Raw genomic sequence first — 27,778 nt, forward strand, 5'->3', positions numbered from 1 at the left:
GCAGGATGATTCATCTTTATTGTGAATGGTTGAGAGACTTCCGTCACCCAGCATTGTCTTATAAAACATTGGTAATAATAATAATAATAATATTATTTTCATTCATTAATGTGAATTCTTAAAAGACAGAGGGCTGCTCCTGATCCAGTTTCAGCTGGAATCAGCTGGAACCAAGCCAGATCTACCTCTACTCAGTTCGATGTTAGTTGTACAACTCATGCACTCACTTTTGGGAATTTTTGGATTAACTGTTAGGGCTTTCAATCAGATTCAGCTGGTGAAACCACCACCCATCAACAGTCACTGTAACACCCTTCAATGTGAAGACCGCTGATACAAACTCCCACAATGCAACAGTACATGTAGAGAATGAAGGAGCTGGGAGTTGTAGTGGAAATGCTTCCTATAGTGCTGACAGGTCAGGGGACCAGTTAGAGACAGGGAAGAGTTCTGAAGTCAGACCACATGATTCAGTATTGCATACAGTACTTGTCATGGTAGAGTATTAACTTGTTTTTAGATTCTCTCTAATCTACACAGTGAATAAGAAACGTACTCGTTCCTGTAGAACCGACTGATTTCAGATGTGATCTTTGGTACTGAACATTTCATCCTGCCACTCGCCTTTATTTATTTATTTATTGTACAAAATGAAAATGAGACCATTTTCCTGAAATGTATGTTTAAAAAAAAAAAAACATTAATCTTTTTCTCTGCTCAAAAACTTTGATCATCATCAAATATCAGGTACAAAAAGTGCTAAAATACAAAACCATTAACAGTTCTACAATTCAACAGTTTGTTATACTGGTAAGATCCTTTAGAACGGAAACAGTTCCCACGCTCTGGATTCTTGGATGTGGAAGAAATGTTTGTTTCTTGAAAAGGTTGCTGCAATCGCTGAAAGGAGCAGTGGTTTTCTCCCAGAAGGTTCAAACTCACACGAATCTACTGGATCTGATAGAATGGATCAATGCTACCCATCGAATAAGGATCCAACTGCAACTTTTAACAAACCTTTTAATTCTGTAGAAACTACTTTTTAATATTAAAGTGGGAGATTTTGGCTAACGTGTCATTTTAAGGTTTGAAACTAGTTAATCCCTCACTATAGGGAATCCATGCTCAAAAAGCACATTGAGTACTAACCCACAATAAGTGGACACACTAAGCATTTGTTTGGTTTTGAACCACAGATTAAAAAGGGGAGTCGTGTCATACGATGTAAATGGTCTCAAGAGTCTTTCCTGGGAAGTTCAGCACCTGAAGAATCACATTCGTTTTGATTAAACTTTAAAGATGTTCTGTAACAGTTCTTCAAAGATTTCAATGAAAACATGGGCAGTGTTCTGGAAGATTTCAGAAGAGTTCCTCAAAAGCCTTCCTAGTATTTTCTGGAAAAATCTCCTCACATTGTTTGAAAAGTATTATACTGCAATTTTAGTAGAACGCAGTGACATGTCACAGCATAGAAAAACGTCCTGATGTTCCTCACGTAAATATGTTTCAATATTGATAGAAACTACCAACAAGAAGTCCTGGAAATCAGAGTATTCCTCCACAGTTCATTTCCAGTCCTTTAAAGCTCCTCAAGAACTCTTAAAATCCCAGAATATTCCAAATGGAGTATTTAGATATATCCACAGTACTGAAAATTCACTTGAACAGTTTTTCCTAACTGTCTCTTGGTTCTTGGCAGTCACAGTGGCAGCTTTATTTTTGACCTTCAGCTGATCCTGTAGAGGGTTTCTTTGTTTTTATGCAAACAGAACAGACGAGTGTAAAATATACATTTTTAGCGTTCATCCTGTTTTATGTTCCCAAAAGATTCCAGTAGAACCTTAGTTTGCTGGATTTGTACAGTTTTTAGCTATGTCAATGCTGTAGTGTAGGAATGTCCCCATCTGGAAATCCAACAACCAAGCACCACGGTTCCAAACGCCAATGGTTTGGTGAGATAAATCTGCACAAAAAAAGTGTGCTCCTACGTCCTCGCTGTCCTGGGCTCTCATTGGTCTTGGCAGTTCAGCTTGAGGCAGGATTAAAAATGGACAATCAGGTCAGGAAAGGAGGGAATTTGGCTTTCCTGAGAGGCGGATCGTCTGCTGGCATGGCAGGGCGACAGTGTTGACCGTCGGTGTATTAAGGAGAACTGAATACCGGCTACTCAGCTAGTTCCATTTAAAGTTTCGGTGACAACATTTACCCTGATGTTCCGCATGCTTCTGTATATTTGGACCCACTGAGCATGAGCATTGGCCCCATAAACACAGATAAAATAAAATAATGTGTTCTTTCCGTTTTTGGCCCAGTGCGCATCACATGATGAACATGGAAGTTGCAGTACCACATTTTGGCCATTATGCCAAAATTGCTTCATTACCCAGAGCCATTCCAGAATTGCTGTTGACCAGCCCAGTACTCACTTAAATCCCAGAAGCTTTATTGGGGTCTGAGTCAACTCTGTTCTTGGTCCTGATTTGTCAGAATAATGAAGAAGCTGAAAGGTATGAGAAGCAGTAACTTTACACTTTTGTGTTGTGAACTGCTGTGGCGACACAAAATGTTTTCACCCGAGGTCTCACAGTCAGTTTTTGGGATTTTTAGGGCTCTTTCATTGGTTGAGCTTCATCCTGAGTGTTGTGGTTTGGGACCTCGTGCTGTGATTGGTCAGTAAAGCAGTGTGGGTGGAGCTTTGTGTATCCTGAGCGTCTGAATAGAGGATAGGATTTTCTTCTGGTGGCCAGCGAGGGTCACGCCCACTCTGAGCAGGTCTCTATGGAAAAAGACGGAAAGTAAGCAAAGAGATTAGAGCCAAGAAGTTATTTTGAGCACTTCAGCACAGGCCAGCGAGTATTTCTGTAGTGTGTCTTACTCAGTGTTGAGCTGTGAGACAATGTCCAGGTTGGTGAACCCTGCCTGCAGGAAGCTCTGCTCGTATCGCTCCATCTTTATGGCTCGAAGCCACTCGGAGACTGAACCACAGGCTGAGAGAGGAGGGGGGACACGCTGGTCCAACAGAGGCTGGGAGGAACTGAGAGCCAGAGATAGAAACGGAGACAGACAAGATAAATGAGTCAGACGCAGGCGACCAGAGATAAGAGAAAGAAGAGGCACCAGTTTTGTATCAGCAGCAGGTTTAGACCTGCAGAGCTAGACCGTGTTTAATCACACGAACAGATGTCAACTGCCTGGGAGACGTTTCTGTAGTGGTGAGTTTATGGCTTTCCATACAACCATCCATCTTACATACATGTCACTGATGATTTGTTATTCATTGTTTCTAACATATTAAAGGGATTTAGGACTGATCTTGGTGGCTGAATTACAAGCACAAAATCAAAGGGCATCTCTGCACTGCCTGAACGTATTAGCCCACTCCTCTCAGTAAAAAACAACATTTTAGCGTGTGGTCTCCCACAACATTGGATCCCATTGTGCCCACAATGTTCCCCTAATGCCCACAGATGGAGGATCTTCATTAGAGCCTCCTTGTTTGCTAAACACCCACATGTTTTTACACCGTCCTGTGCCAACTGCTGAGAGCCAAGAAATATTCTGGCACAAAGCTAAAAACCGTGATTTATTGTTTTTATACAGATCTAACAAGATTTAACATGTTAGCTGAAGCTGCATATTTGCTGCACATGCATCAATCTCAGCATCAAAATTCACAACAGGATTTCTCAACATGTTATTTTTGCAAAGCATCCTCCTTTGTCCTGCTACAATGAACTTCAAAATAAAAGCTGGTCAGATGCATTTGTATTTGTCTGCAGGTATGAACTGATGCTGCACTGACATTAATCTAATGCTTTTGTCTTTTCACTGGAAGTTTCTAGACTTTCTTTGCACAAACTATGCGAACAAACAGGTGGATATAGAATTCGCAGTGCGACACAGAGAGCACACACAGGATATTGTTTCATTCTGAGCTTTAATCCAGGAATGTGAACTGCTCTGCACCTGCTCATGTAAACACTTCGCTCTGTGTAAACAGCTGTCAATCACACAGCTGGCAGCCCTGCAGGCCTTTGTCTCCACAGCAGACTCTGACCTATGACCCCTGAACCCACCAGCTGGTACATGAATGAAATTCCACAGCTGCCAATCAAAGCCCCTCCCCCTCTTCATAACAAGGTGCACTAACGAGCCTCACCTCGGTCCGTCCGGGTGCGTCACCTTGAGAGAGGCAGGGTTTCGGATCAGCCTATCAAGCGCCGCCACCACGTCGCAGAACCTTGGCCGGTTGGATCGTTCCTTCTGCCAACAGTCCAGCATGAGCGCGTGCAAGGACGCAGGGCAGTCCGGTGGCGGGGGCAACCGATAGTCCTGCTCAATGGCGTTAATGACCTGACAGAGACAGAAGAGTAAGGCCAACTGGACAACACATCAAAATAAAGGTTTAGACATTTAGACACGTTTTTTTTAGTTCTTACATCCTGGTTGCTCATGTCCCAGTACGGTCGTTCTCCGTATGACATCACTTCCCACATAACGATGCCGTAACTCCACGCATCACTGGCTGAAGTGAACTTCCTGCAATTGATAAGTCAACAAACTGTTCAACAGTTCAATCTCCTCTGAACTGCATTATCTGAACTGAATTGGCTGAACTGTCTAACTACAACCAGCAATACTGATACTCACCTGTAGGCAATGGCCTCGGGAGCCGTCCATCGAATAGGAATCTTTCCTCCCTGAGAAATGAGACAACGCAGGTTATTTGTTATAGAAAGCAGACAGACAATCTATCAAAATAAAAGCCTGGGGACTAACATAGAGAGGACATATAGCTGTAAAAATGCATTTGTGAGCATTTCAAAAAAATATCATGAAAGTTATTTTTTGTAATTTAATTCAAAAAGTCAGCCATATTTTTGATTCATTACAAGAAAAGGGAAATATTTTAAATTTAAATACCACAGCTGAACCTCCCATTTTAGATTTCCACCAACATAAAAGCTTTTTGGCTTTTATGTTGGATTTGGTTCTTTGTTTTCTATCTTGTAGCAGAAGCAGCTGTATCAAGGGGATACCAGTGTCTGTCTGGGTATTTTGGTATTTTAAGAGTATGATCAACAAAAACTGGCCAACCTGCTTGTTAGCTAGTTTTTAGCAGCTGACTTACCAGAGAGCTGGTGTATGTTGGATCGGAAGAGTTTTCAGTCAGGACCCTGCTAAGACCAAAGTCAGACACCTGAAAACACACAAAACGTAGCCATTAGAGTAGTCTATCAGGAACTACCACATAGACGGGCAGGTGTGCAGGTAGACGGGTACAGCGTAGGCAGACTGTCTCACCTTACAGACCAGGTTGGAGTTGACCAGGATGTTACGAGCTGCCAGGTCTCTGTGGACGAAGCTCATATCGGACAGATACTTCATTCCCGCTGCGATCCCACGCAGCATCCCCACCAGCTGGATGGTGGTGAACTGTCCATCGTTCAGCTGCGGAAAGACAGGTAATGATGTTAGATGTTGTTAAACGGTGAATGGGATCATATGGAGACGTGTTTCTATCACCGCCCGTCTCACCCTCAGGAAGCTGTCGAGCGCTCCGTTCTCCATGAACTCGGTGAGGATCATGACGGGGCAGGAAGTGGTGATGACACCCTCCAGGTGGATGATGTTGGGGTGCTGGAACTGACCCATGATGGATGCCTCCGACAGAAAATCTCGCCTCTGCTTCTCAGTGTAGCCACCCTTCAGGGTCTTGATCGCCACATAGTTCTCCTTCCTGCCTGGAATCCTCAGCCGGCCACGACACACCTCACCAAACTCACCTGAACAGGTACATCGCACAGAATAATATTTCAATAATAGAACAGAAATCCTGTTAAGGCCGTTAAGACATTTTCTTCAAAGATAAACACAATATATGTGCAATATAAAACACATTTTAAAGATAAAGGGATTCAGCTATGGTGGAAACAATTCATATAGCACTGGAATAAACCCTTAAAATGTGAGCTGGACTCAGTAGATCATATCACCAGGCTGGGAGCTGAACTTTAGGGAGAGGAAGTTCATTCAGTTGTTTGGAGGGAACAGGAGAGGACTGAGAACAGAGCCCTGAGGGACCCCCGCTTTTAGAGCAGCTAATGAGGTCAATAAAAACAACAGAAGGAGCCAATCGCAGCAGACCTGATCCGCAAACACCAGCTCAGTCCTGACTCTGGTCAATATAGTAGATTCATGTTTTAATACAGCAGAGGTGTAATGTTCCTTTAAGGCTCATTAGCACATACCAACACTTCCACACCTCTTACAACACTCACACACATGTGCTGTGTGTGTGTGTGTGTGTGTGTTTGTGTGTGAGGTGGTGGTGAAAAATTTGCACCAGTTTTCCTGCAGTAACTGATCCAGTTACATCTGACTAATGTCATCACAAGAGAAGACTACTGTTACAGTGGCTACACACACACACACACACACACCCACACACACCGTTTGAATGGGTCTCATGTTTACTTTTAATAAAACTGGATTCACATTGGAGAACAAACCAGATTTGAATGTTTTTACAGCCTGAATGCTGATTCTCCTGACGATGGGAAAGTTTCCCTCGTGGGGGTCTCAGTTAACAAACTCATCTGGCAGAATTTATAAGATTAAAGTCTTTGTAAGACTGTGTAACACCAGTCAGTGTGTTTTGGCTCTGCAGAAACAACGTTTTGGCACAGTTCTGCTGTGCTTTCAGCATCTTTCAATTCTTATTAAGATGTCTGAGTCTCCGAGTTTCAACAACATACAACAGTTGCTTATAAGTTATTTTACAGATTCACAGATGCATGAAACGTTGCTGTAGAGGTTCCTGAAATATTGGTGAAATATTCCTAAAAGCTTTAATATTTGGCAGACTCATAGATTTCTAAATCCATCCTTATAAGATTTTCTATTTCTTAGAAAAAAAGACGCATGGTCCTGTGTTCCCACACTTTTCTTAAGATTCCTGCTTTCTGTAAAAAGGTCCTCACAGCCCTGAGGTTTCTACAAAAGTTACTGTAAGACAGAGGTGAAGACCACTGCATTAAACTAAAGACAAAATTCCGAAACACATCTGTGGTTTGCTAAAACCTTCCTCCATTTCTTGTATTTTTTTTAAAATTTCTCCAAACTAAGAAGGCTTTTATCAACTCTTCTAACGCTACTGTTACCGGTCATCAAAGTCTTCACAGCAGAGGTAAACGCGCCTTTTTCACTCCATCCAGACTAAACCAATGTTTTCTCTTGTGAAAAGTGAGCTCTTATAAAACATCCTCCGCTGTGTGGAAATCTGAAAGCTCTGGCCTGCTGCTGTAGTGTTTACAGGGGAAACTGAGCTTTGGTGACTGACATCAATTCTACAAACACCTGTTGTTCGACTTCATTTGTCCAGATAAATTATTTGATTTTCTTTTTCCTCATTACTCTTCTCTGATTCTATTGTGATCAAGCTGTGACACTAAACTCACTAAGATTTTTAGCATCTCCTCATTATAAACACTCAGCGGAAACAGAAACGGTTGCTGTGGCTTCCTGCTCCTCCACACATGCTCAGCAGAGAAGAATTACCTGATCTAACCTGAAGGTCTCAGCAGGAAAACTGTGTTTCAGAGCTCAGCGTTAACCTGTAGGACAGCAGCGTGGGTTACCTGCTCCGATCACTTCCTCTATCTTCACGAAGGAGGCGTCGATCTCCTTGGCAAACTCCCTCACAGCCTCGTTGGGGTCCTCGTATGTGAACGGGTCGATGTACACCTTCATGGCTACAACAACACAGCATCATTGCCATCAGTCAGCGGGATACAAATCATTGGAGACCTGCTGAGAATAGTTTAAACTAAGCTGGACTCACTCTGTCCCATCTGGTAGTGTCCGATCTTGTCGTTCATGTCTTCATCCCTCTTTCTCCTGCTGATGAGAGACAGACAGACAGGTCTTTAGTTTGTCAGCAGCTGCAGGATTCCTCATTTCCCCACAGACACACACACACTCCATTCTTTCTGCTGCCGCTCTCAGGAATGTTATTATCTCTCAGTATCGCTCCATCTCTCTCAGAGTGTCGAGTTTCTCCATCTTAATATAGTCGACATGTTCCACCCTGCTCTGTGTGTGTGTGTGTGTGTGTGTGTGTGTGTGTGTGTGTGTGTGTGTGTGTGTGTGTGTGTGTGTGTGTGTGTGTGTGTGTGTGTGTGTGAGAGAGATCCTAAGGTCAGCGCTCCATTGTTCTGCCCAGTCGGGCAGGGAGGGAGCATCCTGAACACACTCTCTTACCGGTAACAGTACACGGCAACTATTGCCACGGCGATGAGCAGCAGGACTCCCATGGCGACCAGAACCCCCGTCACTACCAGCTGAGAGTGACCCACTCCTGTGAGAACAAACAAAAGGCCGATAAATAAAAGCGGGTTTGCTCTGAGAGAACAACAGTCTCATTAGGTCCCGTTTAAACGCTCTTTGTTTATCTTCTGGGTTTTTAATTTATGTGGGAATCTGGTTTCATCTGTTAATCTTTTAAGCTTCGAGGCTCTGAAGGACTTTCCTTTTACAGTCACAAGTCACTATCATGGATTGTAGTGAGGAACCACAAACCAAAAGATAATATGAATAAAAGAGGAAACCATGGCGACCATGAACTGGTCTCTGGCATCTAATGTGTTTTTCTTGCTAGTTTAATATTTTCTAAACACATATTTGAACTAAAATAACTAAATGCCTGTGTGAAATATGTCAGAGAAAGAACAGGAGAAAAGCCTCTAAAAAAGCAGCTAAAACAACATTTGACCACAGGGACTTTTTTGGAACTTGGTAGGAACCTGAGACCACATAGGAACTGTTTAAGACCCGGTACAGGAAACTTTTGAGGAACTTTTTTCACAAACTCAGGAAACGAGTTTGACATTTATTTACTTATGGAACTGACCAGCACAGTGTCCCTCACGTTCTCATTTTACCCTGAACACTGTTACTGTGTCTAAGATTGTTATAGGATCACACAGTGATTAGTCACTCACTTTGACTTTTACTTACATCGTGAATAAATATCTAAACAAATAACAGATGTTTAACACATTTACTGCATTATAGCTTCATAAATATTAACGGTGCATTTTATTTATTTTCATAAAACAGCTCCATAATTGTTGTTTTACACCATCTCTGTGCAGCTGTAACATGCAACTTCTCCTCGTGGATCAATTCTTTTCTGGGCTTCCTTTGAATCCGGGAAAAGATTATTAATTAACGAGTTTAAAAGCAGCACTGTTAATACTTTTTAACCTTTGTATTTATTTTCTTGTAATCTAAATGTAACCATTATAAAGACTGGAAAACAAAAAGCAGTTCATATTCAGGAAACGCGTACCATCGGGTTTGGTGTTGACGTTGCTCGGTGCGCTGAAAGATCCGTACCCGGCCTGCGAGCGAGCACGGACCTGCACCTGATACTGTGTCGCCCGCTGCAGCCCCGACAGCACAGCCGAAGAAGATCTGGTGGAGGTGTACTGCCATTGTCCCACCTCCTCGCTGTCCTGATGACGATGACATCAGCAGTTACATCATCACCTTTAACTGTCTGTGTGTGTGTGTGTGTGTGTGTGTGTGTGTGTGTGTGTGTGTGTGTGTGTGTGTGTGTGTGTGTGTGTGTGTGTGTGTGTGTGTGTGTGTGTGTGTGTGTGTTAGTATATGCCTGTATTTACCTTGGGGCTGTAGCGGATCTGGTAGTCCAGAATGTGAAACTGGTTCTGCAGAACTGGGACATTCCATTCTAGAGTCAAACTGGTCTCTGTGGCTGCCGTCCTCCTCAGACCGGTCACTGGAGGGGGAACTGCACATAGAAGCAAACCAATGTATTTTTAAGAAGATCAAGTTCTTTTAGGTGTAGAAAGGCATGCTGGGTAATGCAGGGTGCATGTCGTACCGTCTATGCTGGTGGTAACGTTGGCTCTGTCAGAGGCCGGCTCTGATTGGCTGAGAGCTGACACGCCATTCAGCGATTGAATGGTAAAGATGTAATTGGTGTGTGGACGGAGACCCCAGACGACGACTCGGCGTTGAGTCAGGTCGCGCTGTGCCGGCCTGTACAGAACGCTGTCGTCACATGGAGAGCAGGACACGACTGATCCCTGAATAGGAGACAGGAGAGGAGACTGGACTGAGTTCTGTTACTGGTCTGCATGGACCCGCTGGTCGAAACGTTACAGACTAACTGGTCTATGTCCTGGATGTTTTTTTTTTTCAATTGTCTCACGTGTTCTTGTTGCAGGTTTTTGTGTTTTTGGACAAACTGGACTAACCTGACATTTGGGCATCTGGTATAACTGGATTCTCTGGTCCTAACTGAGCTTTTTGGTGTATTTAGTTAACCTGTACAGTCCAGGTCTGATTTTATCTGATGTAGTCTTTGGGTTTCTGGGTTACCTGGATAACTAGCTGTTATATCTAGTCTTGTGTGGTTTAATTAAAACAAGGTAAAGCCCTAGAAGTTGTAACAGGTGTTTGGGGATCTTTACTAGCTGGTCCACCTACCCCCTTTCTTAAAGGCCAAACAGAACTTAGTGGTCCTGTTCTGTAGATGTTCTAACTGTGTCGAACTATTTAAGTCTAGACTGGTATCTAGGACTAACTGGACAAGTCTATTTGGTGTTTTTGGGCCATCTGCTCATGTTCTAGCTGATGTTTCTGGATCATCAGGGCTTGCCCTCACTGGTTCACCTTGGAGGCAGTGATGGTGCCACAGCTGGAGCACAGGACTCTGTAGGTCAGATCTCCTCGGCCTCCTCGGTCCTGCGGCTCGCTCCACTCCAGGGTCACCGTGGTGTCGTTGATCTGAGTCACGATGGAGCGGGGAGCAGAGGGGGGGCCTGAGGAAGGAGGGTCAGGGTTCAGAGGTCAGCGACAGACAAAAAACACTGGGGCCAATGACTGGCTGCAGGAAGGCTGCGGCCCTGGGTTCAGACTCACAGGTAAATCAGCTCAGGGCTGGATTTGTTGAAGGAAAAAGAACTATAAAGCTCATAATAACCGCTCCAGCGTTCTCGGAAAAATCCCATTATTAAGTCAACAATTTTCATTCCTTTATAATTAGTTTCCGTTCTTTCCCTTTGTCTTCTGCCTCTTTCTTTCTTTCTCTCTTTTTATTTGCCTTCTTTGTTTTCGTGTGACTGATGGAGGCCGTGATAGATAAGAAGTTTCCGCTTCTACACACATACACACAATCTGAAACCTGAAACCTGTGTGTGTGTGTGTGTGTGTGTGCAGTCCTTTCTTACCTGCATGACCCTGAGTTACACGCACACACACACACACCCACCCACACACTTACTCACTCACACAGAGAGGTAATGAGCCTATTAATTTGGCCTAATTGTCGTTGCCTGGGGCGATGCATTTAAAGGGGTGGGATGGGGTACTTAAAGGGGCGTGTGGAGTTCTTGGCAAAGAATAGGCTCTATAATAGAATTGTTTTTGTGTGTGTGTGTGTGTTTTCAGGATGGATTCAACCATTTAAAATACTATACCATATGTGCAAGTAATTAAATTCAATCCTAGACTTCACTATATAACCATGATTCAATTCTATTTTTATTTTACTCTGACTTGTCCTTTTGCAAAGTGGATGACTGGTGAAAGACACACTCCAGGTGCATTACTGGAAATGTAAGATCCAGTGTTTTTTGGAGGTTCTCCCGTATTAGAGACTAAAAGTCAGGATGTCTTCACGTCCAATAAAGAGAAGGCAAAGAAGAAAAACAACAGGAGAAAAAGGAAGAGAGGAAGACGTTTAGACAGGAAGAAAAGGAATACGATGCAGGAATGAAAAGAGAGAAGACCTTATAGTCTCAGTTTTACCAAAGACAGAATGATTGACATGAAAATAAAAAGAGAGACACAGTGAAAGTAAGACACCAGTCTTACGTGTGCAGGCAGCGTGTGGAGGGTCTGAGTCGGCCCGATGAAACCCAGAGCGACAAGGGCAGTACGCTGAGCCTGGGATTAGTGTGTTGCTATAGGCTGGACACTGGCTGCACTCCCCAGGTCCGGATCCTGCCTTAAACTGACCCGATGGACAGGCTGAGGAGAAAGACACGAAAGAAACAAGATTAGCATTAACATCTCAAACTGCTCCGTACTTAAAAGTCAAACGCTAAATTCCAGGGTTTTGTGTGTCTCTACTTTATAGCTTCTCATCAAAGCCATCAGTGGATCTGAGACAATAAGCTCCTGGGACTCAAAAAACAACAAAAGGATCCCCACTCCCAGAGACACAAAGCAAGTGCAACCAATGCAAAAACTGTGTCCTTGTAGTGTTGTTATGTCAGTGTTCTTGGTTGACTCGAGCCTCTTTGTGGTCAGTTCGAGTCTCTGGGTCGGTTCTGATTTTGGCATTTTAATTTTCCCGAGGTGGTTTTGAGGGATTAATTTGTCTCTTTTTGGTGACTTTGAGTCTTGTTCCTGTCGAACCGTCTCTTTGCTCTCGTGTTTGGATCTTTTTGTGATTGATTTCAGCCTCTTTATACCCAGTTTGAGTCTTTGCAGTGTCATTTCTGGTCTTTTTTTAAACAATAACTCTGTGTCCTTTACCTGAGCTTGGCAACAAACAACTATTCTAACTTTAAACACTTTATATAACATTAGTTCTCCCCTATGCTCAGAAGCTCAGTTTGGTATTTTCTCCGTCATTAAAAAAGACATGAAAAGACAAACAGTGCACGTCTCCTCCTAACATGCATTGTGTGTATCAAAGCCTGATATATCTTCTTCCTCTGTGCCACAGAGCTCCATTGTGCCCAGAAACTACAAAAGTCACATCAGCAAACCACACTTCTGCACCAACTAGAGGGACTAATAGGACAAACCACAGTGACCAATAGGACAAATGCAGGACAGCTTCATTTTGTGAAACTGGGTGTATAATATTTGGGTGTATTTTCAATGATTGACGTCACCGGTGGGCTTGGAGCTCAGAGCCGCGGACAGGAAGTCATTAAGTGTTGAGCGACGGACGCATGTCGCTCGTTGACAATAAGCAAAAATGTGGAAAAGCAGGCGACTTGTCCTTGTTTGTGAAAAACAATTTAATGGAGTGCGGATGAGGGACATCACAGAGAGAAAGGGATGAGGGAGGAGTGCGGTCTCATGGACACAATGAGAGACAGGAAGTGACCTTGGCGCTGACAGGATGTGGAAAGTGCTGCCATGATGTCATCACCACCATCGCCTGCCAAGCATGTGTGTTTGAGTGCACACCCACCCACAAACACACACACACACTCCCTCTGTCAAGCAGCTTCAGCAGCAGAAGTTAACCTCTGAACTTTTCACTCAGCCAGGCCTTTACCCCGCCCCCCACCAACACAACCACCACCACCTTCTGGGTTAACCAGAAGCAGAAACGACCCCCGGCTGGTGTCCCCTCTGCAGCGTTTCCTGGTTGCAGTCAGCTGACCTCTGACCTCACAGAGAATAACAGGAAGCTTCGACAACTAAACTGTCTGTCGCCTCTCTGCTTTCATCCCCTACCAAGGCTGCCTGCAGACCAACCTCAGCTCTGTGCAAAGGAACTCGAGCCTGTGATCCTGAACTGAGCCACTCCGTCAACAGACGGAGCTCCAACAAAAAGGTTTTAATGAGGCAACTCAACATCATCCTGCAATAAAATACAGGCCAGGGCACATTCCTGCTAGATTACGCTTTAATGTGAGCGCAGTATTTCTTCTGTTTACCTTGTGATAGTTGTGATGACAGATAAAGTAGGTGTTGCTGTGATAAGTTGCCAGGATTTTGTGAGAAACCTCTGTGCTATGTGGTAGTGTTAATTCTAACGACGCCGATCAAATTTAAGCCTCTCACCTGTATCTCAAACGACACTAATAAAGTTCCACTCAATGTTTTCTGATTAAACACATACTTAAATAAACGAAATACCGAGATAAAGAAAGTGCTACGGAGGAAAGAGGAGAATTCCAATTAATAATCAACCAGTCAACCTTTGGACTCAAACAATGCAAAGAAGAACCAAAAAAAACAACTGAATAAATTAAAAGAAAACATTTCTCAACTTTTTTGTATATATTTTTTTTATATTTTTGAATCTACTCCATATTTTTGTAATATTTCAAAATTAAATTTATACAAAACCAGTTCCAAAAAAATTAAATCAAACTCAAACAAATTGAATTTAAGATACTGGCTGATTCAAATAGAAATAAACAAAATGGCAAATACAAACATTTTAATTGTATAAAATATAATTTTAGAAAATGTGTAATATTTTATAAAATGAAAAAGAATCTTTCTGAATCTTTTATTTTAATTTTAACTCCTCCTGAGGGAGAAACATCCAGGAGACAAGACATTTTAAGGAGGTAGACAAGAAAAAGGGAATTAAAAAAACCAACCATCTTATACTAAATTAAAAAAGTCTGAAGATTTTGCAAGAACTAAACAAAAGCAAATGAAGTGTGAGTGCTGAGAGTCACATTAATTATAACAGAAGGAAATAAAATTCCCACATTAACTTTGGTTCAGTCTCCCGTTTTTTTACTGCATTTTCTTTCTCCCCGTTATAAACTGTCTCTCTTTGTAACGATGCTGTCGTCTTCTTTCTATCAGGCAGTCAACACGTGTCTCTGTGTGTCTTTAATCATCTCCAGCTTCTCTCTGTGTAAACGACTTCCCTCTGTTTACACTGTGTGTGCATGTTCACTACAGAAAGAATTTAAAGTGCTGATAGTGAAAAAACACACTTCACCTCTCGCACTGAGGATGCTCTTCCTTCGTAAACTCAATGACAGTGCTTTTACTTTGTTAAATAAATGATGGTGAGAGCTGTTTGCAACTCGCCTGGAAAATGTCCAGTTCTCAACAAGTCTTATCAAAGTACAGGTCCTTTAGCTCCATTTAAGAAAAGTCCAGATCACATCTCAAAGAGTTGTAACAAAGCAAGTCTCGAGCTGACTGAGACTCAACAAGGCTCAAGTTAAATCTCCTTTAATAAAGTTAAAGGTCAGGCTCCTCAGAACTAATCCAAATGTAGTCTCAACATGTCTTGACAATACAAGTGTCTCTATTTTAAAATTTTTAATAAAAGACCAAGTCAAGTCTGAGGTTTGTGTTGTAGGGGGAAAGTCCACCTCAAGTCTGCATAGTATCAGCTACCTTAAAAAAACAAGTCAAGGTCACACGTCAACAAGTCTTATCAAAGCAAGTCTCAAATAAATATTCAGGTCCATGAGACAAGTCTAAGTCCAAAGCATGCCAGAACTATTTTATTTGCTAGTCTTAAACAAAGTCAAACATTGAGTCATTTTTTTCAAAGCAAGTCTGAAGTTAAGTCTCAGTTTCTTCATGAATCTTCTTGTAAGAGCAAAAACCCAAGTTAAGTCCTAAGCCCCTTAAGACAAGTGTTGCCTGAGCCTCTCTTCAGTTAAAGCTGTCTAAAAAAATCTTGTCTCAACAAATGTCAAGTCCTTTAGGACGACTCTCAGGTTTCAGGTCTCAATGCTAATAACAAAAGTCCCAGTGTCATGTCTTCAGTATTCATTTTAAAGATTCTCTTATTTTGTAAACCACTGTAAACTTTCGCACCTCGACACCACACGTCAGTCTCGCCCGCCTCGTATCCAGGACGACAGGCGCAGCTGGACGTCGGCTGTCCCACCCACTGTCCATCCTCACCGCAAAGCATGCTGGGAAGTTGTGACTGCTCTCCTGGTGGGGTCACAGCGTTCTCCACACACACACCCTGAGCCTGCAGCACACACAGATTTAAAAATTTAATTGTGTTTTACTTTTACTTTGTGAACGTAACAAGAAAGTTGCTGCGAGTTTAATGAATCTGCTTTTATTTAGTTAAAAAAACAACACTAGTACTTTGTTATTGTACATACTTTATTTTTTCTACATGCTGGATGATAATGTTTGTATTTTGAAAACGAAAAGACTTGTTGCTGTTACTGAAGCCTACTGTTGCTATGGTAATACTGGGGTTACCTGCTCCACGAGAGAGTGGGGCACAGTTTCAGGAAACAAGGAGAAGGCGCGGCGCAGTGGCGGACACTTCCTGTAGAAGACTCGAACAGACAGCAGGGCCATGCAGGTGCCCTGGCTGTGGAAGGCCAGGTAGAGCCCCGCTGTGCTTAGCTGCTCCAGGCGCAGCAGTTTGACATTGAAACGGCGCTCAACGCCACGCCGGAGCAGGTGGTCGGCTGCAACCGTGGTGATTTTACTGTACGGGTTCTCCATCCAGGCCGGGTGAGTCGACGTGGCATCGTCAGTGTCTGACTGGTAGTAATATAGGTTAAAGGTTTCTTTACAGTGACGCTTGTTCAGAGCGGAACACTCCATCATGGTGAACCTGGAGGAACAGTAGAATATTAAACAGTGGATTAGTGCTGATGATACACATACGTTTCAATAAATTCATGACACAAATTAACCAACCTGATCTCGATGTAGAGTGTGGTCGCTGCCCTCCGGGGGATCCAGCGTGTCCTCAGCCAGTAGGAGTTTGGGCTGTCCGGTGTGCAGATCTGATAGGTCCGCACAATGTTGGACTCATCGTCCAACCCGCTCATTTCTTCCCACTGCAGAGAGTTTCTGGGTTATCTTACTAATCAATGCTAAATGTTAGCTACAAGCTAACAGATTCACTTTCGTGTGTGTGTGTGTGTGTGTGTGTGTGTGTGTGTGTGTGTGTGTGTGTGTGTGTGTGTGTGTGTGTGTGTGTGTGTGTGTGTGTGTGTGTGTGTTAGTACCTGTGGTTCGACAGCAGGATGGTTTGTCCATCGAAGATCAGACGTTTCCAACTTGGTGTTCATCAACACTTCTGAGATACAGACAGGTAGAGTCAGTCAGACAGGTATAAACACAAGAGACATCACATTGCTTTGGAGTAATTTGATTGGTTGAAGTGGTTTTGGTTGGTTTTCTTTTCATAGAGCATCACAGTTAGAGGCAAACATGTTGTGGACCTGTAATTCAAAAAGATCCACACTCACATAATCTTTGACATCTTAAAAAAAAAAACTGTTGCAAGAAGCTTTAACTGCCACAAACCTTTGTAACACACACAGAACCTTTTCAGTGTCTTCAAGTACAAACAGAACCTCAACAGGAACCTTCAAAACCTGAAAAAGCTGAAGATTATCCAGCCGCAAGAGCCTATGAAGCTATGTTTTTTCTTTTCTTTGTGTTTGAAATGAACTAAATTAAGCTTCCTCACAATTCTCCTTGATGGCTTTTGAGACATCCTGAAGAACCACTTAATCCCCAAGAAGAGCCCTTTAAAACCATTGTAAAAGGCTTGGATACCCCCTCAGGAAGCTGCAAAATGTCAAAGTCTTTGAAACATCCTCAAGAACCACTGTAAGTCCTATAAGAATATTTTAAATGCACATTAAAAGACTGTGGTACCTCCACAAGAACCTACGATATGTAATCTGAAACCTTTGAAAACGTCTCAAAAACCTTTGAAACGAGCTCAAGGACCATTAGTAACTTTTATAGACCCAGTGAGTTCTCTGACATCTGTTTGTTCCTGAAGGACCTGTGGAAACTGTGGTGCTCTACGAAAACATAAAGGCTGAACAACTTTCAAACTGGCTGCTGACGATGGACCCAGCTGACAGACATAAACCACAGCGGAGCGCGTCGTCCACCGAACCTAAAAGCACAGGCAGCCTCCATAAGGCCTTGTCTCTCTGCTAAAAGGGAGGACAGATGAGGAAGACCAGGCTTAACCCTGACAAACACACACACACAAATGAAATACCACTGCACATCTGTAATATCAGCCGTGAGTGATGCGCTGCAGTCAGGGCTGGAGGAGAGAGGCTAAGAAGGCTTAACCCTGACACACAGCACCACAGTAAAGCGCACACAGTTCACATGAAATATGCAGACCGTTCTCACAGTTCTCCCTCTGTGAGCCTCCGACTATCAGAGCTTCACACCACCAGCACTCAAGCAGCTCAGGGCACTGATTTAAGGGAACACATGCTTCAGATAAAAAGATTCCACTGTTATTTTACGGCTCTGCTGATGTTCTTGGTCTGTGTGCAGAGCCCAGCCACTAACAAAGCCTGATATATTCTTCCTCTGTGCCACAGAGCTCCATTGTTGTGCAAAAAACTATTTAAAAACACCCGAATGCTCGACTCACTGTGGTGCCGCCACAAATAGTAACTGCAGAGCAGACGTGGATTCACGCACCCAAGAGGAAAAGTCCCAAACAAATGTGCTATTTTGTCCCGTTTGATCAAAACTGCAGCGAGCAGCTGCTTAAAAAAAAATAATTACTGAGCTTTTCTAAATATTTAGGTACTTTCAGTAACTGTGAGGCGTTTGTAAAGATTTACTTCTGTGGGAAACACTTGAGTTCTAATGGTCAAACACAGATCTGGTCTGTGTCCAAGTATGAGCTGCACTATGAGCACAACAAGAAAAATGTAGATTCAGACGTGTACTTATGTGTACAATGTGTGTATAAATGTACTCGGACAATCAGATTTATGCTGTAAGTGGGAACCAATGAGCTTGCGGCTGAAAAGACCCACTCACAAACCTCAAACCCCTTTGACCGCGCAGGAATAGAGCTAATGTGTGGGTGCAATGCCCTAAATGAAGAAGCCCCTCAGTTTTTGATAAAGATTGAGTTGTGTTATGTGTTTGGACCAAACAATAAATGAGAAAAGGGAAGATTAACTCAAATATGACAAGGATTATTATCATCAGCTCATTTCAAAGGAAAAACCTTCTCACTGTTTCACAAAGCAGCAGATTCTGACATATGTTGTTCAGAAGAACTAAAATAAAAATGTAAAATTGAGCACATTTTTATCCATTTGCAGACTTGCAATAAGATTAAAATAATTAATTACATTTCGTTTTACTTAAGACATATTTTAAAACCTGGTCACAAATGGTAGAAAATGAGTGAAGGGGGAAAAAGTGTATGTAGTTAAAGTTCAACAGAGGCTGTTGAATAAACGCTGATGTGAACGAAGCACGTGAATTATTGATGATTTGGTTACAAACGCTGGTTAGAATCTAAAGTTTGGTTCTTACAAACTGGACAAACCAGAAATGACCATTTACAATGAGTCAGGACAGTGTGTAAAAGCTGAGACTTCCTACTGAGCAGAGATGATGTCTGATGTTGACTGATATGAGAGTGTATCAGAGCAGCTGTGTGGTTTCTGAGGACACACACACTCACACACACACACTCACAGGGAATTACAGCTGCGTTCCTCAGCTGCTATAGAGCGGAACGATAAAATGGCTGCTTTCCCTTTCTACACGCTGCAATTACACAACCACACAAACACACACTGACTCTTTAATTCTCCCTGTCGGTTAATTAAAGCGAGAAGTGACTGAAGCAATTAGAGGAGACGGGGTGAGGGGCGGGCGGGAATCAGGCCGACAGGTCAGAGTGTTTCTCACAGATCTACAGATTATTAATCCACTTAAAGAGAATTGATGAAAGTGTAAGTGACATGAACAAATCTTCACACGCGTGTCAACATAAGGCCTGGTTTCAGGGTTTAGCGTAGAGTCGGGGTCGGGTTAAAGGTTAGTGCTAAACATTAGGTTGCGGTGGCTAAGCGCCCAAAGATAGAACGACTCGTGTATCTGTGCCTGCTCTCTGGTTTCGTCACGTCAGTGTCATCACAGCTTCAGCTACCTGATATCCTGCAACACCCGAACGCCTCAGCCTGCTCGCTCTGACGCCGCAGGCTGTGCTGCCACGGCATGTGACCAGGGCAGGTATGCAGCCTCAACACCTTTATGGTCGGGAGGAAGAGCAAAAATCAGTGCAGCCGTTGGTGGAGCCAGTGAGGAGTTCGTAAAGCAGCAGGATAAAAGCTAAAGGCTGAAGTTCCTGCCACAGAAAGATTCAAAGTTAGACTCAAAGACTGTGGCTGTTGTTCAGATTCCTGCTGGATTACTGTATTTACCTGTCATCACAGAAAACTGTGTGAGCCAAGTCCTCTGATAAACCTCCAGGCTCCAACTTAATTGGGTCAGCAAGACGACATCCTGCACATCAACAACTGTTCCCTGATGTTGTGTTTGTGCTCACAACTCATTTGTTTTGCAAATAGCTTTTGGTAAAAAAAAAAAAGACCATTTCTACCTGGATTTCGATCAGTGGCTGAGATTAGGGAGACGACTATGAGTCCCGTCTTGTTAAATGAGGAACTGGCTTTTTGCACTGAGGAATGTCAAGTTTTACAGCTGCAGATCCCACTGTCAGACTGGGATCAGGCGTTTTAATGTGAGAAACTAGAATCCAGCTCTGCAGTTCATTCCCTAACCTGAGCTCAGTGGAACCACATTTTCAAAACAGCAGGAACTTTTAATCTGCTTTTTACAGGCTGCATAACAAAGACTGCAGGGAGGAAAGTCAGAGAACACACACCGATGCACTCAAAGTAAGAGATCACAAAGACTCCTCCTGAAAGGAGTCGGGGGAAGGCCCGAAATCTGATCACTGCCCTGCTGCATGCACACGCAGATCTACAGAAACTAGAGTAGAACTCATGTAAACAGCTAACCGGGTTAAGTTGATGTAAACACGCTGAGGAACGAGGCTCGACCGCATCACAGCCGGAGCCAATTAAAGCCCAGAGTGTGTGTGTGTGTGTGTGTGTGTGTGTGTGGCATGGATGCCGATGCACCCTGTAAACTGCACACACACTTAGGGAAAACGTCTTGTATAAACATCCCGCCAGCGTTGTCATGGTAATTTCCGTGTCCTCGTCACGCACGCTTATCTCCACACACACTGTTTACAGAGCGTGCGTGTGTGTGTGGTCTCACACTGCGACCTGCTCTCTAATAACCCTGACTACACACTGATCTTTCATTCCTGTCTCTCTCTCTTTATTCTCTGCCGTTTATTTTTGTGTTGAGCCACAAACCGATTTATCGGCTCTATAAAAAGATGCTTCATCAAGAAACAACCCGGACAGAGAGACGAGGGGTGTTTCTGTGATTTGGTTGAACTGAGCCTTGAACAGGGCTGGAGCCCTGTCAGACCATCGTGTGCTGGAAGAAACAGTGAATCTACTTAAGATTTAAATTAAAACTCGGCACAAAGTGTTGATACAGCTGGTTCTGTTTTAGCATTTTGTCCAGAACAGTAATCCCCCACCCTCCCACCCCCAGCCTTTACAGCTGCTTCTGAATAGAGACTTTTTGAAGATAAGGAACATTTAATCACGCTGTTTCTGTTGGAAGAGTTTTCCCATGATGCTGTTTGTCCACCCAGACTTCTTACAGACGTGGAACATTAAAACTGAAAGCCCACATTGCTTCAGCTGGTCCAGGTGTGCTCAGGTCTCTGCTGTCGGCTTCCCGAAGCTCACACTGATTTTCTGTACCTGGCAGCATTTTCTATACGACCTCCTCACAGTGACAGTTTGATGGATGATTCAGCTTCTGCAGACGCATCTGACGCATTTTCACTTAATTCCTGCACAGCGGGAAAACATGTTAGTTCACCAACCCTGCAGGTTAGACCTCGCCGCGGTTTGTGCCTCTAATGGGATGTAAACCAGTAAAAATGACATTCCAAGTCACAGAACCCAAAATCTGCGTCTCCACAGTATAAATCATTTGACATTTCACAACACCACCTGCAGTTTTCAAGGTATTTCCAGAATCCTCAATGACTCTACCAACCGTCTTTATTACATACTCTGTCTGCATTACAACGAGTCCTGTCAACTCTCTCCTATCATATGTGCTTTGACTGAGAGTCTGAATATTTTGATGCGTTTTTCATTTTTATATACTATGTGGAGTCCCTCAGGGCTCTGTTCTCAGTCCTCTTCTGCTCGCTCTTTGTAATCAGTCAATGTTTATGAAAGGAATATTTTAAGGGACATTTAATTCTCAAGTCCCGCTCAGAACAAAGACAAGTCACTTCCAAATTGAGAAGGTGCTGAAAGAGTAAATAGGCTTAAAGGATCCACAAAATATCTTCTGAACAACAGTAAGTACTTTTAAACCACCTACTGGGTTTTTCAAAGACCTTTGAGGATTTACTTTTCAAAGAAACACACACTTTGCTCCGTGAGTCAGTGTGATGCTTATGCGGAACACGAGGCTCAAAGTGGAACAAGGTGAAACAGGTTTAACAGCACAGTTCTAGAGCTGACTAGGTAAAAATGATACACTACAAACACACAACCCTAGAAACCATATGTGGTAAAGTAACAGGCTCACGGTGGACCTCAGAATCACAGTGAGTGTCTGATGTGTCCTCTTTAGACATGATACCATCTAAATTAACATCCGGCCACAAAGACCACTTTCAACAAAAAAACACCAAGATAAGACCAGAGCGGTGCTGAAGCTGAAACTTAAGGCGAGACCAGCACAGGACTGAGAACTGAACCCTGAGGGACCCCGTGTGCTAGAGCGTTCATACAGTCTGAATGTGCACAAAGATGGATACTAACAACACTTTAGTCTGACAGTACATCAGTCAAACCCAAAAAAAGAGAAGCTTCTAAGCTTCTCCAGCTGTGTGTATAAACAGATTCTTAATCTGTTAATTAATCATTAATCAAATCACCAGGAAATGAACTAGTAACAACTTTAATTTGAACTTATTTAAGAAATACTGAGTTTGTTCTAGCTGATGTGAGAATCTTTTGTACTTTCCTTGGTCTCAAGGTAACGTAAACAGACATCTTTGAGCAACACATTTTTTTAATTAACTGAGAAAATATTTGGCATCTTAGAAACAAAGTTGGCTGAGTATTGCTACAAAAACCCACCAGAACTTTAATCTGATGTGAAAGAAGTTTTGACTTGACTGTTGAGAGGAAGGAAACTTTACTACTTCATTGATTAAATGATGCATTTCCACAAAGACGCGACTGTACTGAGAAACAAAACCCTGAGCCAAAACCTGAAAGACTTCCATAAGTCGTCCTTTCTTCTGAAAGCCATCATCACTTTTATGTGCGAGTGTGTGTTAAACCTCCAAAGGGCCAATCACCAGATTAACCAACCTGCACTTAACATGTAAATCCTCTCGCCCACAGTCAGAACTGAAATCCAGCGTCTTTAAGGGGATTTGTGGACGGAAAAGAAAGACAGACCCAGAGACTGCGGAGAAGGAAAGAGGTGGTTTTTTTGTGTGGCTGGAGGGTTAAAATCAGAACAACAGAACAAAGACGAGAAAGAGAGGGAGCAGATGGAGGACAATATGGAGACACACCCAGGGAGCTGAGGTAGACTCAATGGATCATTAGTGTCTCCGGCAGCGGCGGCTTCTGCTATTAAACACTACACTGAGGAACTTCAGTTCCTCTTGGTCTGATACATACAAGCAGAGCAGAGACATGAATGAACTGATCAGAAAGTTAAAGTGACATCTTTAACTGCTTCACTTGTTTTTTTTTTTCTGTACACTAACATCAACAGGTTTGTGTTTGTTGCTCAGACATATTAAGACATTCATTATCTTGGGTTTCTGTGGACAATTTAGGACTTTTTTCACTTCTACCACCTGAAACAACCAATTGATCATTAGAGAAAATGACTCAAATGTTAGAGAGATTCTCGCAGTTTTGCTGTGATGACTTAATAAATGAACACTGGTAGAAAAACTGGTGCGGGTTTCATGTGTTAATGTGAGGAAGATCAGTCTCCTCTTCGCTCCACACAGATCTGACGCTTCCGTCTCTTTGTGCATTTCCACCCTAGTTTGTCACATTTACACCTTCGGTGTGTGATGTTTGTTTTTTCTAGCTCACTGTGTTTTCTGCAGACTTCCAGCTGCAAAACACACTTCGCCTTCAGTTCACAACAGCAGATTCTCCCTCTTTTCTCTTTCACTCTATCAGTGACTCACGTTCTGGCCTTAACGCCGACACACAGCAGTTGGTGTCTTGCTCTTCTCTGGCTGAGGAGTTTGTTTCGCCACAAACACACAGGAAGGCTTTTGTTTTCTGTCTAACTGCTCATTTTCTGGTTTGGCAGGAATCCTTGGCGCAGTAAATCTGGAGCATCTCAGCTGTTAATTAACTCGCCCACTAAATCAACACCCTGGTTAGTTGGTTAAACAAAAACTGTCTCAATCATCACCCAGTTATTTATTTGTAACGTCCCTGGGTGTCTTTCTTTTATGACGGTTTGCTGTGTAAAATGAAGCTGTCATTTATGTGTTGATTAAAGTCACTGTATATTTAAAAGTAGAAAGTCAAAGTCTGCAAGTTCTGAATGAAGCAAAAACATCAGTCATATGTCATTTACTAAATTATTAATGAGCCAATTGTAAACCATCATTTGTGAATCAGCAAACCTGCTATGTCTTAAATAAAACTTCACTTATAATAACAGAGGTCACAATCAGGGGATGCCAGGCTACGTTTGCAGTTTTTATGCTAAGCTATGTTAACAGTTCCCTCCTGTTTCCAGACTTTATGCAAATCTCACATTTGAATGTTAAAATCATCCTTGAATTGCACTTTTTACAAGTACAGTGTATTTTTAATCCATTACTTTTGTCTGACAGTTGGACATAATTTACAGATTTGCAAAGATTTCATCAACGTATGATAAACATGGTGCAAATGCTATAGCTATTATTGTTGTTGTTGTTGTTGTTGTTGTTGTTTTGTTGAAACCTGAAGACCTTATTGATTATCCAGCGAGTGATTGATAGTTTGGTCCGTAAGAAATCAGTGATTTATTTGACCCGTTATAAAGTTAAAGACCTTAAATCTTCAGGTTTGAGGAGCCGCAGTAAGTCAGTTGACTGAAGTGAAATCCTGACGCTTACTGAACAGTTTTTTTTACAGTGCTGTCAACAAAAACACACCAACGTAAGACGACTTCTAAACTTCAGATCAGAGATTTCAGTCGACGCCGTGTGAGCGCCACATGACGAGAAGCAGAACAGGTTTGTTCTGCTGCTGGATCACAGAACTCAATCTCTGTTATCTCAGAACGTCGGCTCTAATCTCACAGTGGAAACTTCACTCTGCCCAGTTCCATTTCCCATTTTATTTGACATCCCACCTCAATTAAAACCCGGACCACTGTCATTTTCACTAAGAAGGAAACTGCAGATTTTCCCTGACTTTGATAAAAAAAAAAAATTTAAAAATCAGCGAAAAAGCCAAGAAAAAAATCTTCAAAACCAACAACAAAGTAGAACAACACAATTCTAACATCAATCATCAAAAATCAACGAGTCTTCACATGTGAGAACAAGAAAGAGTTTGAAGAATATACTGTTTCAAAGACCAAAAAAAAAGGTCCAATTAGTAAGTAAGTATTTTTCTGTCCATAAGCAAATCAACTAATGAATTAAGCAGATTTATGGTGTGAACAGTGAGGAACAGTTAACAGAACCACACTGGATTCTTTCAGGGCTCCTTCTTGGACCCAGTTTTAGACATTAGTCAACAAAGTTAATTCAAACATCCCTGAAAATAACTTCATCATTCGTTAGGTTTAACGTATAAGAAGTTTGTTCTTGGGATTTAGGTCTCAAACGTGTTTTAATACATAATAATGAGAAAAATAATTTTTTACATTCGTATCAGTTTTTTTTTAATTATTTCCTTTTTATTCCAGCAGCACTTTGTAGAAATACTTGACATTATACGTAAAGAACTGGCTTTAACATAATGGATTTAAATTTAGAAATGTAATCTCCAACTGGTTTGACTCTTTTGAACAAAATTAAATTAAAAAAAAAAAAAACTTGGTTTCATTTAAAACGTAATATTTGTTGTCTTCACTCACAGTAGCTGAATGTGTTTAACTCCGGAGATATTTTACTAAATTATAAGATCAGTAGCAAAACTTTATTCCAGTCCTGCATTAAAATTTAATAGTAGTAAAAGTTCTGTAGCAGGTTCCATGCGTTTAATCAACCTGCTGCAGCTCTAAAATGCATTATTAATAATTCCTACCAACGTGTATTATGTGCATTTGTTTGACTGATGATTTTAAGGTTGATACTTCTGCAGCTTCATATTTCAGGTCTGCTGCAGCCTCACTGTTAGTAACACTAATCTGGCTGAAAGCAGCAGAAAAATACCGCAGTAACTGATTCTTATTAAGGAACTAATCAATCGATTAATCGACCCTCGGCTGCAGCGGTAAGATTGCCGATACCTGTAAAAACCGTGTCTGTGGTCCCTGATGAGTACAGGAGCGAGTAAATGACAAACTTGGACCCTCTTACCTTCATCGGCCCCGCAGTGGCTCAGCAGCAGCAGCAGCGGGAGGACGAGCACCTTTGGCCCGCAGGAAGAGGCCCGCAGCCCCCAGCGACCCTCCATCGTCCTCAAGTCCAGACCAGTCAGCGCCGAAACCGGATCAGTGCCCAGCCGATCAGACCTATCGATCCCGGATCAGTGACCATCAGCTGGGCTCGCTCTCCGGCCGCGTGCGCCTCATCGGAGCCCAAAGAGTTAATTAAAATCCCAAAGTGACTTTTTTCCTGTAAAGTTATTACAAAAATCCGGGTGGACTCACTTTCCAAGATGGAGGCCTCAGAAGTGAAGCAGAAAAGTTCAGAAAATAAGTAAAAAAGCAAGTGTGGAGTCAGTAAACTCCTCTGATCCTCTGCGGAGGTTTTCCTCTAACCCCGTCCTCCTTTTCTCCCCCTTTCATCCCTCTTTTCCTCGTCTTTTCTCCTGCTTCTTTCCACCGTCTTCAAGCTCTGACGTCCAGCAGGCGCGGGGCGCGGCTGCCTCGGAGGCCGGGAGAGGGCTGTGAGGGGCGGCGTGGTGAGCGGAGAGGGGTCGGTGGGACAGCAGGAGGGTGGAGCGGGCTCAAACACACACACACAGGTTACATACCACAGGGTGAGCACACACGCGCATGCACGCACCCGTCCAAAGAGCAGGTAAATCCCGAGCAGTGCCAGCTCCGTGTGTCCCAGTATTCCCACTTTGCTCCTGTTTTGTCCCAGTTTGTCCCCAGTTAAAACGTCCTGGTCCCGCAGATCCCGCACCGGAGGCAAACTTCAGACAAAAGCAGCAAGACACAACTTTTCTGTCCCCACCTCTGTAGGACTGCACCACAAGGCCCGCCCCTCGGATGCTGTGATTGGCCGAACCGTCTGTCAATCATCAGACGAGGCGGGCCGGAGGATGAGTGACAGCCTGTTTGTCTCCGTTAATGTCAGAGGAATAAAAAAAAACATCATTTCAAAGATTTAAAAAGAGAGAAAGTGTTTTCAGAAATTTTAAAGTTTGGAGCAACTTGTGATAATTTACAACATACAGCAACAATCAGCAGATTATTTTTATTATTTTGTGTTTTTGTCCTTTAATCTGATGTTAGTATGTGTATAGAGCTCAGTGTGTTACTGACAGGTGAAAATACTGAGTATGTGCTCACAAACCAGAGTCTGACAGAGGAGAAAGTAGGATGGTTATGATCTCTGTGCAACTTTCTATTTCTGTGGATTAAAGACCATAAGACTGCTTCTCTCAGCTGAGCTCTGGGTGTGTGTTTGAGGGAATGTGTTGTCTGGTCCTCACCCTGTCTGGTTTCAAGGTACAGATTCAGGTTTGGGTTGGGGGGTATGTGAATAAAGTGTAGAAGCAGGTTTCACATAGACATAACAGTCGCAGAGCTGGTTAGTCGGGTTAATTAGCTATGGACTCTTGGTAAATTCATATCCGACAGAACGACTCAGCTCCTTCTTCACTGTCCCAATTTCCCTGGCTTTAGCAGGTTTTGATGCTCAGGGGACATTCATAGACCTCTGCCTCGTCCATTGCCCACTGATCTTTGGAAA

The 27,778-nt window shown here is 42.8% G+C and overlaps 1 protein-coding gene across 2 annotated transcripts; it reads right to left on the reverse strand.

The window, feature by feature from the left end:
• On the reverse strand, nucleotides 1–27,031 carry LOC137137407 (ephrin type-B receptor 4b-like). Of its 2 annotated transcripts, none has more exons than XM_067523636.1 (21): nucleotides 26,213–27,031; nucleotides 16,746–16,816; nucleotides 16,432–16,574; nucleotides 15,982–16,345; nucleotides 15,577–15,739; nucleotides 11,905–12,060; nucleotides 10,702–10,850; nucleotides 9,908–10,112; nucleotides 9,687–9,814; nucleotides 9,353–9,518; nucleotides 8,263–8,359; nucleotides 7,844–7,899; nucleotides 7,641–7,754; nucleotides 5,539–5,786; nucleotides 5,305–5,451; nucleotides 5,132–5,200; nucleotides 4,651–4,700; nucleotides 4,440–4,539; nucleotides 4,160–4,353; nucleotides 2,876–3,034; nucleotides 1–2,776 (listed from the first exon to the last, which is right to left on the reverse strand). In XM_067523636.1, exons 1-21 carry the CDS (start codon nucleotides 26,307–26,309, stop codon nucleotides 2,671–2,673), a joined length of 2,982 nt encoding a protein of 993 aa, XP_067379737.1. In that variant the 5' UTR covers nucleotides 26,310–27,031; the 3' UTR covers nucleotides 1–2,670. The 2 variants fall into 2 exon arrangements, with proteins under 2 accessions (XP_067379737.1, XP_067379736.1); XM_067523635.1 differs by having other exon boundaries at nucleotides 7,844–7,902; nucleotides 26,213–27,030.
• Nucleotides 27,032–27,778: the final 747 nt, after the last annotated feature.

This window comes from Channa argus, chromosome 12, assembly GCF_033026475.1.
Source record: "Channa argus isolate prfri chromosome 12, Channa argus male v1.0, whole genome shotgun sequence".
Lineage (NCBI taxonomy): Eukaryota > Metazoa > Chordata > Actinopteri > Anabantiformes > Channidae > Channa > Channa argus.